The 12,992-nt window shown below is 42.2% G+C and overlaps 1 protein-coding gene across 16 annotated transcripts in view; it reads left to right on the top strand.

Moving 5' to 3' along the window:
• LOC118426681 (PHD finger protein 10-like) overlaps positions 1-12,992 on the top strand; it is a 24,469-nt gene that overhangs the window by 2,503 nt on the left and 8,974 nt on the right. For 15 of the 16 annotated variants that reach the window (XM_035836231.1, XM_035836223.1, XM_035836248.1 and 12 more), the window contains exons 2-11: positions 851-969; positions 1,524-1,586; positions 3,104-3,234; positions 5,108-5,191; positions 6,819-6,886; positions 8,396-8,464; positions 8,964-9,092; positions 10,001-10,110; positions 11,185-11,305; positions 12,054-12,212. In XM_035836231.1, the coding sequence (XP_035692124.1) occupies positions 851-969; positions 1,524-1,586; positions 3,104-3,234; positions 5,108-5,191; positions 6,819-6,886; positions 8,396-8,464; positions 8,964-9,092; positions 10,001-10,110; positions 11,185-11,305; positions 12,054-12,212 (1,053 nt within the window). The remainder of the gene's footprint in view (positions 1-850; positions 970-1,523; positions 1,587-3,103; positions 3,235-5,107; positions 5,192-6,818; positions 6,887-8,395; positions 8,465-8,963; positions 9,093-10,000; positions 10,111-11,184; positions 11,306-12,053; positions 12,213-12,992) is intronic. The other variant, XM_035836263.1, reaches the window with a different exon arrangement.

Genomic DNA, 12,992 nt, shown 5'->3' on the forward strand with positions numbered 1-12,992 from the left:
GGAGCCACAGGCCGAGACCGGATAGAGCAGCAGCTTGAAGAGGAAATCTTCCGTCCAGGGTTCGACGGTTCCCTGGTATCTGGGGGGCGGCTCTTCGGCTGCCGCCCAGCCCAATCAGAGGAAGTCGGCAAAGATAGAGGCAGGAAAGCCGGAGTGCGGACGGAACGAGTCTAGTAATAGATATGCATAGCAATCTGTTGACAAAGGTCGCCCTTCGGGATACTTTGTGGAAAGTGGAGATCGCGAACACCCCGTCGCGGTGTGCAAGTCTCCAGGGAAGCCGGGGACGTGCAAAAAAACGGAGGAAAAGGTATCTCCACGGAACCGATACGCAAATACTTTTTAGTCCAATACGTTCCCCCCCGACTAGAAACAAAAACATCCTGTATATTATATTACATGTTAATAAGTTTTTCGTTTCTAGTCGCCCCGGCTAGAGTAGGACTATAAAGGTATACACAAGGTTTCAAGGTAGCAGAACACAGTTTTAGGCCTTTTGGGATTTCTTTAGTGAAGGACCACGAGGTGACATCGACAAGGATAAGATTATAGTAGGGTGCTCTCATCATCATCATCGGTCGACGGGGTGCTCAAAGGGATATGTTGAAGTTAAGGGTACAGTCTACAAAATAACTGGGAAAAACTTTTTTTTTTAGATTTTGACCATATAGAAAAGTTCATGCCCTGCTGGCTCTCACGTTACAGTGTTTCTGTATGGTTTAAGATTTTGGTCTTCACCTCTGTGTTATAGTCTTATAGACATACAGCTCAGCATTAATCAAATGTAGTGACAGGGTTGACCCCTCACTGAAGTCCTCTGAGTTTGTCTTTCTTCAATCAACCATTGCAGTCGAGTTTTTACGATGAAGACGATGAAAACAGCGGCACCCCGAAGAGGAGACCCATCAAGCGGAGACGGACCTCCAGAGACAGCGATAACAAGAGCGAACGCGGGGATCCCGAGGAAGGGTGAGAACTTTTAACTTTGGTTGTTGAAATCCTCCATCTTTATTGTCGCAAAGGAGGTACCAAGAAGTATGTACCAAGAAGAACTACAGTATGAAATCAGGACAACTCTGTCCTAGCCTAGGTACCATCCTTTGCTGGCTCAATCTTTTTGCTTGCTAATCACATTGTTAGCAAGGGAATAGAATGAGCCAATGGTTACTACCAAGGATGGTACCCAGGCTAACTCAGCCCCTGGTCATTCAGGACAACTTGCCTAGAAAGACTTGACAATGGTTAAGGCCAAGGTTGCACTTAGGTTTAGGGATGAGTTAGAAGTAGGTTAGGGTTGAGTTTAGGGTTTGGTACAAAACAAGGCTAATAAGAACCACTCAATTGTTTAGGCTAGAGGCAGGCATCCTCTTGATGAAATATCTAGAAACCGTCGTACGTAGGCATGCTGCAGAGTTGCACTGATATTTTTTGGTGCAAAGTCGTTCAAGAGCTATGGTAGAAAATGAAAATGACAACACTGATAACAAGATCCTCTTAACATTTCACCGTTGTATCCCACACAGTGTGTCCAGACCTGGTCCCTCCTGTCTCTGGGAGGGAGACAGAAAAGGACCGTTTCTAGACAGGTCAGGCCACAGGTGTTAGCCATGTTTGTCGGATGTCCTGTTGCAAGATGTGTTTGTCTGTTTATTTATTTGTTTATATTGATAGTTGGGTCTTGCCATGTCCAAACTGTTGTCTGTAGAAGCTTCGCAGCATAAGAATTAAGATGCCCTCTTGGCTTGCAGTGATTCAGCTAAATGCTGTTTTATGGGTAGCATTTTGTTAAATACAGTTAAAACTGTCCAAGATGACCACTCCAGTCCTCTGGTCTATGTGGACAGGTGGTCCCTATAGACAAGATTAATGATGGAAATGTCAATGGGAAACAATATCTAAGGGACCACAGTAACGTAAGTGTTCACATTGGCCAGGTGATCCTCATGTAGAAGTGGTCTTGCGTACAGGTTTGAGTGTTGTACTATATTATTGAAGTACTGTTGTTGTGACATTGTTCAGAACAAAAATTATTCTCATGATCTCTGTCGAATTGTTCTCGTGATCTCTGTCGAATTGTTCTCGTGATCTCTGTCGCTTCACCTTTTTCAAATGTGAAGCCGTCACGTGACTACAATAGAGATACCACATTGCATTACTGTAGGTAACAAAAAAGCATCAATGCATTGACAGAGGTCAACTAGAAAAGGAGAAAGCAACCTGACTGTTGTGTTTCAGTGGTTCCCTGTTCCTAGCAGAGAACCTATTCAAGTACCAGTGTTTGTTGTGTTTAAGTGGTTCCCTGTTTCAGTACCAGTGTTTGTTGTGTTTAAGTGGTTCCCTGTTTAAGTACCAGTGCTTGTTGTGTTTCACTTTCAGTGGTTCCCTGTTTAGGTACCAGTGCTTGTTGTGTTTCACTTTCAGTGGTTCCCTGTTTAAGTACCAGTGTTTGTTGTGTTCCAGTGGTTCCCTGTTTAAGCACCAGTGTTTTTGTGTGTTCCAGTGGTTCCCTGTTTAAGTACCAGTGTTTTTGTGTGTTCCAGTGGTTCCCTGTTTAAGTACCAGTGTTTGTTGTGTTCCAGTGGTTCCCTGTTCAAGTACCAGTGTTTGTTGTGTTCCACTTTCAGTGGTTCCCTGTTTAGGTACCAGTGTTTGTTGTGTTCCAGTGGTTCCCTGTTTAAGCACCAGTGTTTGTTGTGTTCCAGTGGTTCCCTGTTTAAGTACCAGTGTTTGTTGTGTTCCAGTGGTTCCCTGTTTAAGTACCAGTTTTTTATGTGTGTTCCAGTGGTTCCTTGTTTAAGTACCAGTTTTTTATGTGTGTTCCAGTGGTTCCTTGTTTAAGTACCAGTGTTTTTGTGTGTTCCAGTGGTTCCCTGTTTAAGTGCCAGTGTTTGTTATGTTTCAGTAGTTCCCTGTTTAAGCACCAGTGTTTTGTGTGTGTTCCAGTGGTTCCCTGTTTAAGTACCAGTGTTTGTTGTGTTCCAGTGGTTCCCTGTTTAAGTGCCAGTGTTTGTTGTGTTCCAGTGGTTCCCTGTTTAAGTACCAGTTTTTTGTGTGTGTTCCAGTGGTTCCCTGTTTAAGTACCAGTTTTTTGTGTGTGTTCCAGTGGTTCCTTGTTCCCAGCAGAGAACCTGTTTGAGTACCAGTGGCCTCCAGACAAGAACGGGGACTGGTACTTCGTGCAGGAGCAAGTCAGCGAGTTCTTGGGTGTCAAGTCGTTCAAAAGGAAGTACCAAGGTGAGTTGGAGAGGGGAATTTTATTATTACCACAAAAATGGAGGTATTGTTCTCTTTATGTCTATTTGTTTGTGTGTGCCAGCTGTTATTTTGATACTGTAGTTAGTAGATGGTGTAACTGGAGACTAGCAGGATGGGGAAGTTGGCTTGGCCTGGGTACAAAGTTGGTCCTGCAGGATGGTAGGAAAATGCACACACAGAAACATTTTCAGTAGGGTACAATTTCTTGGGTAACACCTAGCCTGATTGAATCTCGCTTATAGCAGCCTGCCCAACATCTGACGGGGAGGGGCCAGTAACTTACAGTACAGCCACGAAGTTTGTGTTACACAGACTAAGTAACGCCGGTCACTAAGACTCTATGAAGACACTTGAAATTGTTACCTACACCAATCCACAAAAAGCTGTTTTAAGTGAAATTTCTCTCTTTATCTTTCAAATCACATGTGACTTCTTCTTCTTCCATTAAGGTCCAACTGCTGAGGAATCAGCAATAATTCATTTAATTGACATCCGTGGTGGTCAAAGGTCATTACTATCTGTCAATCTGACTTCACTGTGCATCCAGTAGCAAGATGGCAAAAGGGTTTCCAATACTGTAAATGCAGAAATGTTCGCGGTGGATTAATGTTCGCGGTTTTCGCGTCGACCACTTTACCGCGAAATTAAATCCACCGCGAACATTTTTCTATTAAGGTATTAGATTGCAGTAGATGGTGTTACCGCGAAAAGTCATTTTTCCCGCTACCGCGAAATTAAATCCCCGCGAACTTAAATGCATTTACAGTATGCCGCCCTTTCAGTAGGAGAAATGACTCTGCAAATGTAAATTGACCGGTGTTGAGTATTTTATTTTACTGGTAGTGACCTTACAGGAGACACTGGACACGTAATCGAGTTATGTCATCAAACATTTACCACTGATAAGTAGATCAGTGTCTCGCAGGGGTACTTATTCTCTTAGGGCTTGGGATTTCCTGTTGTATGGTTAAGAGTTCTCTCAAGCACAGTTGAGCAAAGGGGTTCCCTATGTTGTCATTTGTACCTTCTACACTGTGTTATGTTTCAACCAGTGTCATGGCTTTTCTTTATTTTTGTGAAAGCTTTGTGCCATAGACTTCACCCCTCAGAATGCAGTAAATGGGGTTTCTGAGAATCATAAACATGTGTATTCAAACATTTTCAAGGGGTGGATGCACCCAGACCCCCCTGCAGTGCCCACACCTGTGTCGCTAGCTACATTTTGTATGTGGCTTTGCTGTACTGACTAGGATGCCCCCTATACTGTGATAAAGTCTTGGTGGTACCACTATCATAATACTTTGCATGGCTCCCATTTCCCAACCATGGCCCTGCCAGGCTGTTTGGGCAAAGGAAAAGTGTATTTAGGTAAATATGTACAATGTACAAGTTATGTGTGGATGTGTGAGTGAGACAGAAAGAATGGAGTGTTTGATAGTAAAGTACAGTGATGTTTAGACATGTTTCTGCTCCTCAGATCTGGACCGGCAAGTGATGGAGAGAGAGAGAAAAAGAAGGAAAGAAAGAAAGAATGAAGTGTTTGATGTTGAGACATGTTTCTGCTCCTCAGATCTGGACCAACGAGTGATGGAGAGAGAGAGTGAGAGAGAGAGAATGAAGTGTTTGATGTTGAGACGTGTTTCTGCTCCTCAGATCTGGACCGGCGAGTGATGGAGATGGATTAGAAACAGAGAGAGAGAGAGAAAGAAAGAATGAAGTGTTTGATGTTGAGACGTGTTTCTGCTCCTCAGATCTGGACCGGCGAGTGATGGAGAGAGAGAGAGAGAGAGAGAAAGAAGGAAAGAAAGAAAGAATGAAGTGTTTGATGTTGAGACATGTTTCTGCTCCTCAGATCTGGACCGGCGAGTGATGGAGATGGATGAGAAACAGTACCTGTGGGAGAAGGGCGTGGTCAACGAAGCTCAGGTCACCTTAGGTGAGCCAGTACTGCTACTATAGACGACTTAGCTGATTGGTTCAGCTCAAATGGGGATTTTACCATGGTCAATCAGGGCTCGAAATACTGGGTGCATGTGCACCCAGGTGCACCTAAAATTGCAGCTGTGCACCCAATCATTTTCTGTGGGTGCACTGGTGCACCCAAATATTTTCATAGGCTTATGTATGTAAAGATATCAAAGTATACTTGTATACATCATATTCTTGACATCTTAAAAAGTGTTGGAAAGATAATGAAAATGCCTGTCATGGTACCTGTTTAAGAATTTGATAGCTTGTAACACAGTTCTATTATTAGGATTTTCTGACATGCTACTTGAACTTTAGTGGTGCACCCCAAAATTTTTTGGTGCACCTAATTTTTTAAGCTGGGTGCACCAGTGCACCTATTCCCAAAAATGAATTTCGAGCCCTGTCAATATTAACCAAAGGAGGCCATACATATATATATTAGCTCACATCAACTAACAAAGATCCAGAGCAACCCACCATCTGTAATGGTGATCTAATAGCAATGAAAGTTGCATTCAATAAAACAAAGAAGGCTTGTACTTTATTATGGCCTCTGTTGGTATAAAGTGACCATGGTATAACCCTAAGTAATTCACATCAGCTATGTCTAAACCGTCTTGACAGGCGAGACAGTCTCTGCCAAATGCAGCATATCTGTAAGTTGACTCAGTTTTCTTTGATTTACAAAGCTCTTTTCTCTATCTGGATCGGCTTTTCCTCTGTGCTATGCGTCAGTCTGGCTTCTCCTGATTTTAGCAGCCTGGACAGTGTGCATCTCCAGCTGGATCTATCATTTGCAAGGTTCTTCCAGGCAAGGTCCTAAAGCTTGCACTAGACCAAAATATACATAGTCCAGCCCACATTTTCTACTTGTAAAATTTATCATGTTTCACAGTAAGGCCATAGCAAGTAAATTTTATGGATGACATCCTCTGCAGACTGCAAAAATATTGCGATAGGGCGAAAAAAAACCAAGATGGGTGGAAAAAAAAGAAGATGACTACATTTTCAAAAATAGGTACCAGAAAGTTGTAGTGACTGTTGTAGAAAGAATGAAAGGGACAAAACATGGTATCAGAGCCAACAAGGCATTCATTCCTGTATTTAAGACATGTACTGGTGTGGTAAAAGTGACACTAGTGTGGTAGACTGGCATCACCAATAAAGTTGGTAACCACACTAATAGCTTCCATATTAGCTTGAAAGTTCATCTGTGTTGGTCAATGACATTGTGGAAAAACTAAACTTTACTTGACCAACACCAAGTTTAATTGGGACTTACCCCAAAGTTTCAGTAAAGTTTAGTTTTTCCACAGCTTCCATATTGGTGTCACTTTTACAACTATCCAATAAGTTTCATTTCTATAACTACAGTCCTGGGTACCTCGCAAGTGTCACTGCTACAAGTACAATTATTAGGCTACAACCCAATATATTCGCTCATTTTGGAACTTCATCATCTTGTTGACCATCCCTGCATAAGAAAAAAATCTTGTTTTTTTTTCTCAAGTCAGGCGAAAATTAATGCGTGCGCTGATGTCATCAATAAAATTTACTTGCTGTGGCCTAATGATAAATATGTGTCTGTGCAGGTCTGACAGCACTTCGTTCAGAGGAGGTGTATGACCTCATGTTGCGGGACTATCCTCAGAAATACCAGGTAGGTAAAGTCATAAATTTGAACCAGTTAAGCTCAGTGAGCAGAAATACCAGGTAGGTAAAAGTGAGGGAAAGTCATAAATATGAACCAGTTAAGCTCAGTGAGCAGAAATACCAGGTAGGTAAAAGTGAGGGAAAGTGATGAATTTGAACCAGTTTAGCTCAGTGAGCAGAAATACCAGGTAGGTAAAAGTGAAGGAAAGTGATAAATTTGAACCAGTTTAGCTCAGTGAGCAGAAATACCAGGTAGGTAAAAGTGAGGGAAAGTCATAAATATGAACCAGTTAAGCTCAGTGAGCAGAAATACCAGGTAGGTAAAAGTGAAGGAAAGTGATAAATTTGAACCAGTTTAGCTCAGTGAGCAGAAATACCAGGTAGGTAAAAGTGAGGGAAAGTCATAAATATGAACCAGTTAAGCTCAGTGAGCAGAAATACCAGGTAGGTAAAAGTGAGGGAAAGTCATAAATTTGAACCAGTTTAGCTCAGTGAGCAGAAATACCTGGTAGGTAAAAGTGAGGGAAGGTCATAAATTTGAACCAGTGAAGCTCAGTGAGCAGAAATACCAGGTAGGTAAAAGTGAGGGAAAGTCATAAATTTGAACCAGTTAAGCTCAGTGAGCAGAAATACCTGGTAGGTAAAAGTGAGGGAAGGTCATAAATTTGAACCAGTTAAGCTCAGTGAGCAGAAATACCTGGTAGGTAAAAGTGAGGGAAGGTCATAAATTTGAACCAGTTAAGCTCAGTGAGCAGAAATACCTGGTAGGTAAAAGTGAGGGAAGGTCATAAATTTGAACCAGTGAAGCTCAGTGAGCAGAAATACCTGGTAGGTAAAAGTGAGGGAAGGTCATAAATTTGAACCAGTTAAGCTCAGTGAGCAGAAATACCTGGTAGGTAAAAGTGAGGGAAGGTCATAAATTTGAACCAGTTAAGCTCAGTGAGCAGAAATACCTGGTAGGTAAAAGTGAGGGAAAGTGATGAATTTGAACCAGTTAAGCTCAGTGAGCAGAAATACCAGGTAGGTAAAAGTGAAGGAAAGTGATGAGTTTGAACCAGTTTAGCTCAGTGAACAATCAAACTTCTCTTCCACTGGTCGTGACAGAGAAAGCAAAGGCTGTGTACAGTAGTTACAGGTAAATTGTGCCGGGGAAATTCCCCTAGCTCTTTCGACAAGCACAATCTAAAGTGGACCATTGCTTAACATCCCCAAGGACTGCAACCCTTTCCAGTAGCATACAAGCCGAGTGAACTACAACGGCAATGATTCGAACACATGACATCTTCCTCTGTAGGTAGGTTCACTAACCAGTGAACTAGGCATGTTACTATGTTATCTATGCCATTACTAGGCATTTTTCATCAATAAGTACAAAAATATTTCCTACATTCTCTCACATACATTGTACCTTTCCAGAGCCAAAGTTCAGAGGACAGTTACTGTTAAGTGAGATAGCATTGCTGTATTGTTAGTAATGCCATTAGTAAAGTCTGTTTTTTGTCTGTTTTTCTGACAGGAATATGCCTGTGTTCTCCATGAGAGAGAAAGGCAGTCCATCAGTGAGAAACACAAGGAGTATGAGATGGTGAGGTCGCATGGTTTTGTGTAATTTGGACGATATGATAAAAGGTAGTTTCACTATCATAATGCTATGTCAATGTAAAGGGATCTCACAAAAGATGATCTAAGACTGTTGAATAACAAAGAGAAATACAACATGCTGTATTTTTTGTCTGCATACTTGCACTGGTGCAGGTAACATTGAAAATTACCTGCACCAGACAAAGTTTACCTGCACCACTTTGAATTTTGGAACTATGGATCATACTAAGATTGTTGAGGAACCATTGCTATTTTTTTCTTTTATAGTTAATTCATGGTAACAGTCAATGTAGCTAATAACAATCTATATAAACCTACATCATAGGACATTTGTGTATAAAACCCAGTACATGGACTAGGTGCAGGTAGACACCAGAAATACATGTACATGCTCAGTTCCAATTTTACCTGCACTAACCTGCATATGCAGGTGGTATTTCGAGCCCTGCATACATGTACCTGACTGTACCCTGTTGTTCCAGCCCACCATCGAGGTGAGTAAGGTGGCCGCCTACATCAAGCGGGCGGCGCACCAGGTAGCCGAGTACAACCGGCAACTCAACCAGGAACGCATGGAGGAACGCAGGGCCTACTTCGACATGCAGACACAGGTCTGTCTGTTTGTTTGTTTGTTTGTTTGTTGAATGGTAAAACTCGCCATTGTGCGTATGGATCGTGCTTGCTGTACCATTTGGTGATGACCCTGTGGTGTGCTTGAGTTGGAAAGGATGGATGAACACATGTCCTACTTCGACATGCAGACACAGGTCTGTCTGCTTGTTTGCTTGTTTGTTTGTTTGTTGTTTGTTGAATGGTAAAATTCACTATAGTGTGTATTGATTGTGCTTGAGGTACCATTTGGTGTTGACCCTGTGGTGTGCTCAACTAGGAAAGGATGAACAAATACAGGGCATACTTTAACATACAGACACATGTCTGTTTGTTTGATGGACAGAGCCGCATGGAAGCGCGGTGTGAAGACTAGCTGACTGCTGCCTACTCCTGTGTCAGGGATCCCAGCAGCAGTATAAATCAAACAATGGATAGTGAGTGAGTGAGTGATGATAAGATTCACCATAGTGTGTATGGATGTGCTTTGCGTACCGTTTGGTGATGACCCTATGGTGTGCTCAACTAGGAAAGGATGAACACAGGGAATATTTAGTATACAGACACAGGTCTGTTTATTCTTGTCTGTTTATTTGTTTGATAATAAGATTTACCATGGTATGCATGGACTATGCTAAGGATGCAGTTTGGTGATGACCCTGTATTGTGGTAAATTTTGGTTCTATCACTGTTGCTGACTGTCTATCAGAAAACAATTCCTCCTCATTCCTCCTCAATGGTTTTGTTGACATCAAACTAAGATAACTTAATTTCTGTAGTGTAATTGTTTCTTTTGTAATAAGTTTTTTTTTTCATTTTTCAAAAGTTGTCACCAGCCCTAGCCTATGATTTGGTCGATGTTATCAGGAGATACTAAATCTTTATTCTGTTTACCATCCCTGTTACCCAGACCATCCAAGTCCCTGCAGGAAAGATGAAGAAACTTCCGCCCGAGGCGACCAAACCCGGACCATTCCCCGTGGCCCTCATCCCTGGACAGTTCCAGGAGTACTACAAGAAGTCAGTAGAACATGTTATGTAATGTTTTATTCGGTAATGAAATTCGCAGGTGACAAAAGTAGACCCGAATTTTGTAATTATCACAAAGCTTGACATACAAATAACCACATAAAAACAGCACGATTGTGCTTAAGATAGTACAAGGATTGATTAAAAATCATGTTAGACAAGCCATACGTGAGTTACAGATAATGACTAAGTGTTGATGGTATTACTGGGTTATTGCCTTGTTACAGAGCCGGATTACGCAATGGAGGAACAAGGCATTGCTAAGTCTGTTGTACGGGCTTTCGGTATACTGATTTAGCTAGAGTTTCTGAGTGAGGGTCCCAGTTATTCCAACAGTTTATCTGTTGTATCACACTCTTCTGCCACAAGAAAGATTCGAGTGATAAGATATGCCAAAAAGCAGTAACTGTTACTCAAGCAAATGGATATGATTTGGGAAATGGTCAGAAGTATCAGAAAACCATCCGGTGTCTTTCGTTGATGTAACAAGTGTTAAGATGTCTTGACTTTCCAGTTACAGCATTTTAAGGGTGACATCATTTAATGCGCTTCTAATCGTGATGATCTATTCACGTTTTGGCCTGTCGCCGACAAGGTGGTCATGTAGACAGGGTTGTTAACCTGGAATCTGAAGGTCCTGGGTTTGAATCCCGAGCAGGCCCCAATGTTGTTCCTGTGAGAAAGTTCATTGGATTTTCTATCTTGTTTGTTTGAACCTTTGTTTATTCATGAAAGCAAAAATTGGCCTCCAAACCGTTTTCATTGAGGTCATGAGGGAAGAGGCAAGGGTCTGACAAAGTATATAACAGAGATACAGTTTATGTCAGACTTAAAGTCCTTATAAGTCTATATACACAGTTTTTACATACACGGTACAAAGTACAAACATGCTTCACTTTGGTCATTCCCGTTACTTTAAGAGTCTCTTAAAGAGTATCTTGAATTAAGTGCTTCCTTCCCCGTGCAGGTATACGTCAGAGGAGCTGAAGTACCTGCCCATTAACACCTGTCTGAGATTCCTGAATGTTTTTGTAAGGTAAACCCTGTCCTTGCCTCCCTGTGCAGGTACACATCAGAGGAGCTGAAATACCTGCCCATCAACACCTGTCTGTACGGCCCCCCCTCCAAGGTGGACCCTTACGCTCACGTCAGCAGCGGGGAGGATTCAGAGGAGGAAAGCTCCTCGGTACGGTGGTGGTCTCCTTTCACTCTGCCTCTTCTGTGCCTTTCAGGGCTCAAAATACTTTTTCTGCATACCTGCACCGGTGCAGGTAACATTGAAAATTACCTGCACCAGACAAATATTTTACCTGCACAACTCTGAATGTAGGAAGTATGGATCATTCTAGAATTGTTCAGGAAACTCAACATGTTGATATTTTTGTAAACCTGTTTGTCTATAAACTATAATGTAATTTTTACTTGCTGATTCAGGCAGATCACACTCGCCTGTTCCTAGCCTGTCCTACTAAGTGAAGTGATTAGACAATAAGTGGTCATAACCCATCCTCCTACGCAGGGACATCCAACAGCCAAACCACCTGTCTGGATGTACCCTGCTCTTTCAACCATCACTCTTAGTTCCTGTGGACTTCCCCCCAAAACCAGCTGTCAGCCAATCAGAGAATAGGCCTTTCAGTTTTCAAAAGGGGTCTCGCGCATACAGGGCTTTAGCCAGCTCGAAATTTTTTTCCGTCAGCCAATTACAATCGTCTGTAAATATAAGGGTAAGCTCATTAATATTTTTAAGCAGGGCGGTCAGGAACTAAAAGTGACGGTTGAAAGAGCAGGGTACATCCAGACAGGAGGTTTGGCTGTTGGATGTCCCTGCGTAGGAGGATGTCACAACCCATCAACAGAGATCATTCAGGCTTGTGTCCATAAAGACAACATTTGTCTATATTATATTAAAGACGACTTTCCCCGTGTTGTAGGATGGAGAGTCCTCAGGGTCCGGATCTGGGAGCTGCAGTACCAGCAGCAGCAGCGAGGGGGAGTCGTCGCCGCCCGAGCAGCCCAAAGCCAAGGCTGCCACCCCCAAGTCTGCTGCCAAACGGAAATCACTTCCGCCCGTGGCGCAGCCTGGGTACAGGGTACGTACGGTCGGTGTTTGGGGGATGTCCTGAAGTTTTGTCTGTATAGAATACTAGTATAGAGATAAATACCTTACGCATGTGTCATGTTGAAAATGCTAGGCAACAATTACTTAAGAGCATGTAACGCTAGTTCACCTTTATCCGTGGGTAACCTATATCTGTTGTTCTTAAAAACAGAGTTTTCAGGAATATCAAGTCAATGGACGGTGGTTTCAAACTGTAATATTGTGAAAGTACTGCAAATTGAAACCACAGTTCGTCCACTTATTATCACTGAATATCGTGTTTTTAAAAGCAACGGATATTTGGTTACCCCACGGACAAAGGTGAACTAGCGTTTGAAGTATAACTCAGAAATATATGTGTTGCAATCTATAATTGTCCAATTCTGAGTTTAACTTATCACAGTTGATGCATGTCGATGTAGTAGGCTTCAGGTTTAGTTATGGAAGAGAGTCGGTACTTCCATAAAAGTAGGTGTTCCAACCAAAATTTGAAAAAATATTTTGTACCGTGTTATTATTTTTGTGAAGATTGGTTCATTTTCTTGAGCAAAAAATTGCTGGTTTGGAATACCTACTGAAAATCAGAGCCTACATAACATCTAGTTACATAACTCCGCCAGTTTGCATATATTTGCCAGCCTTAAAAAAAGGCATCTACAGGTAAAGAAATTGCCAATTCGACACCCCCCACGGCCCCCACAGTATAAAACACTGCAGTGCATGTATATCTAGACTAGAGGGGCTGCCCTACAGATCTCTCAAACACACAGTT

The sequence above is a fragment of the Branchiostoma floridae genome, chromosome 1 (genome assembly GCF_000003815.2).
Source record: "Branchiostoma floridae strain S238N-H82 chromosome 1, Bfl_VNyyK, whole genome shotgun sequence".
In the NCBI taxonomy this organism is placed as follows: Eukaryota; Metazoa; Chordata; class Leptocardii; order Amphioxiformes; family Branchiostomatidae; genus Branchiostoma; species Branchiostoma floridae.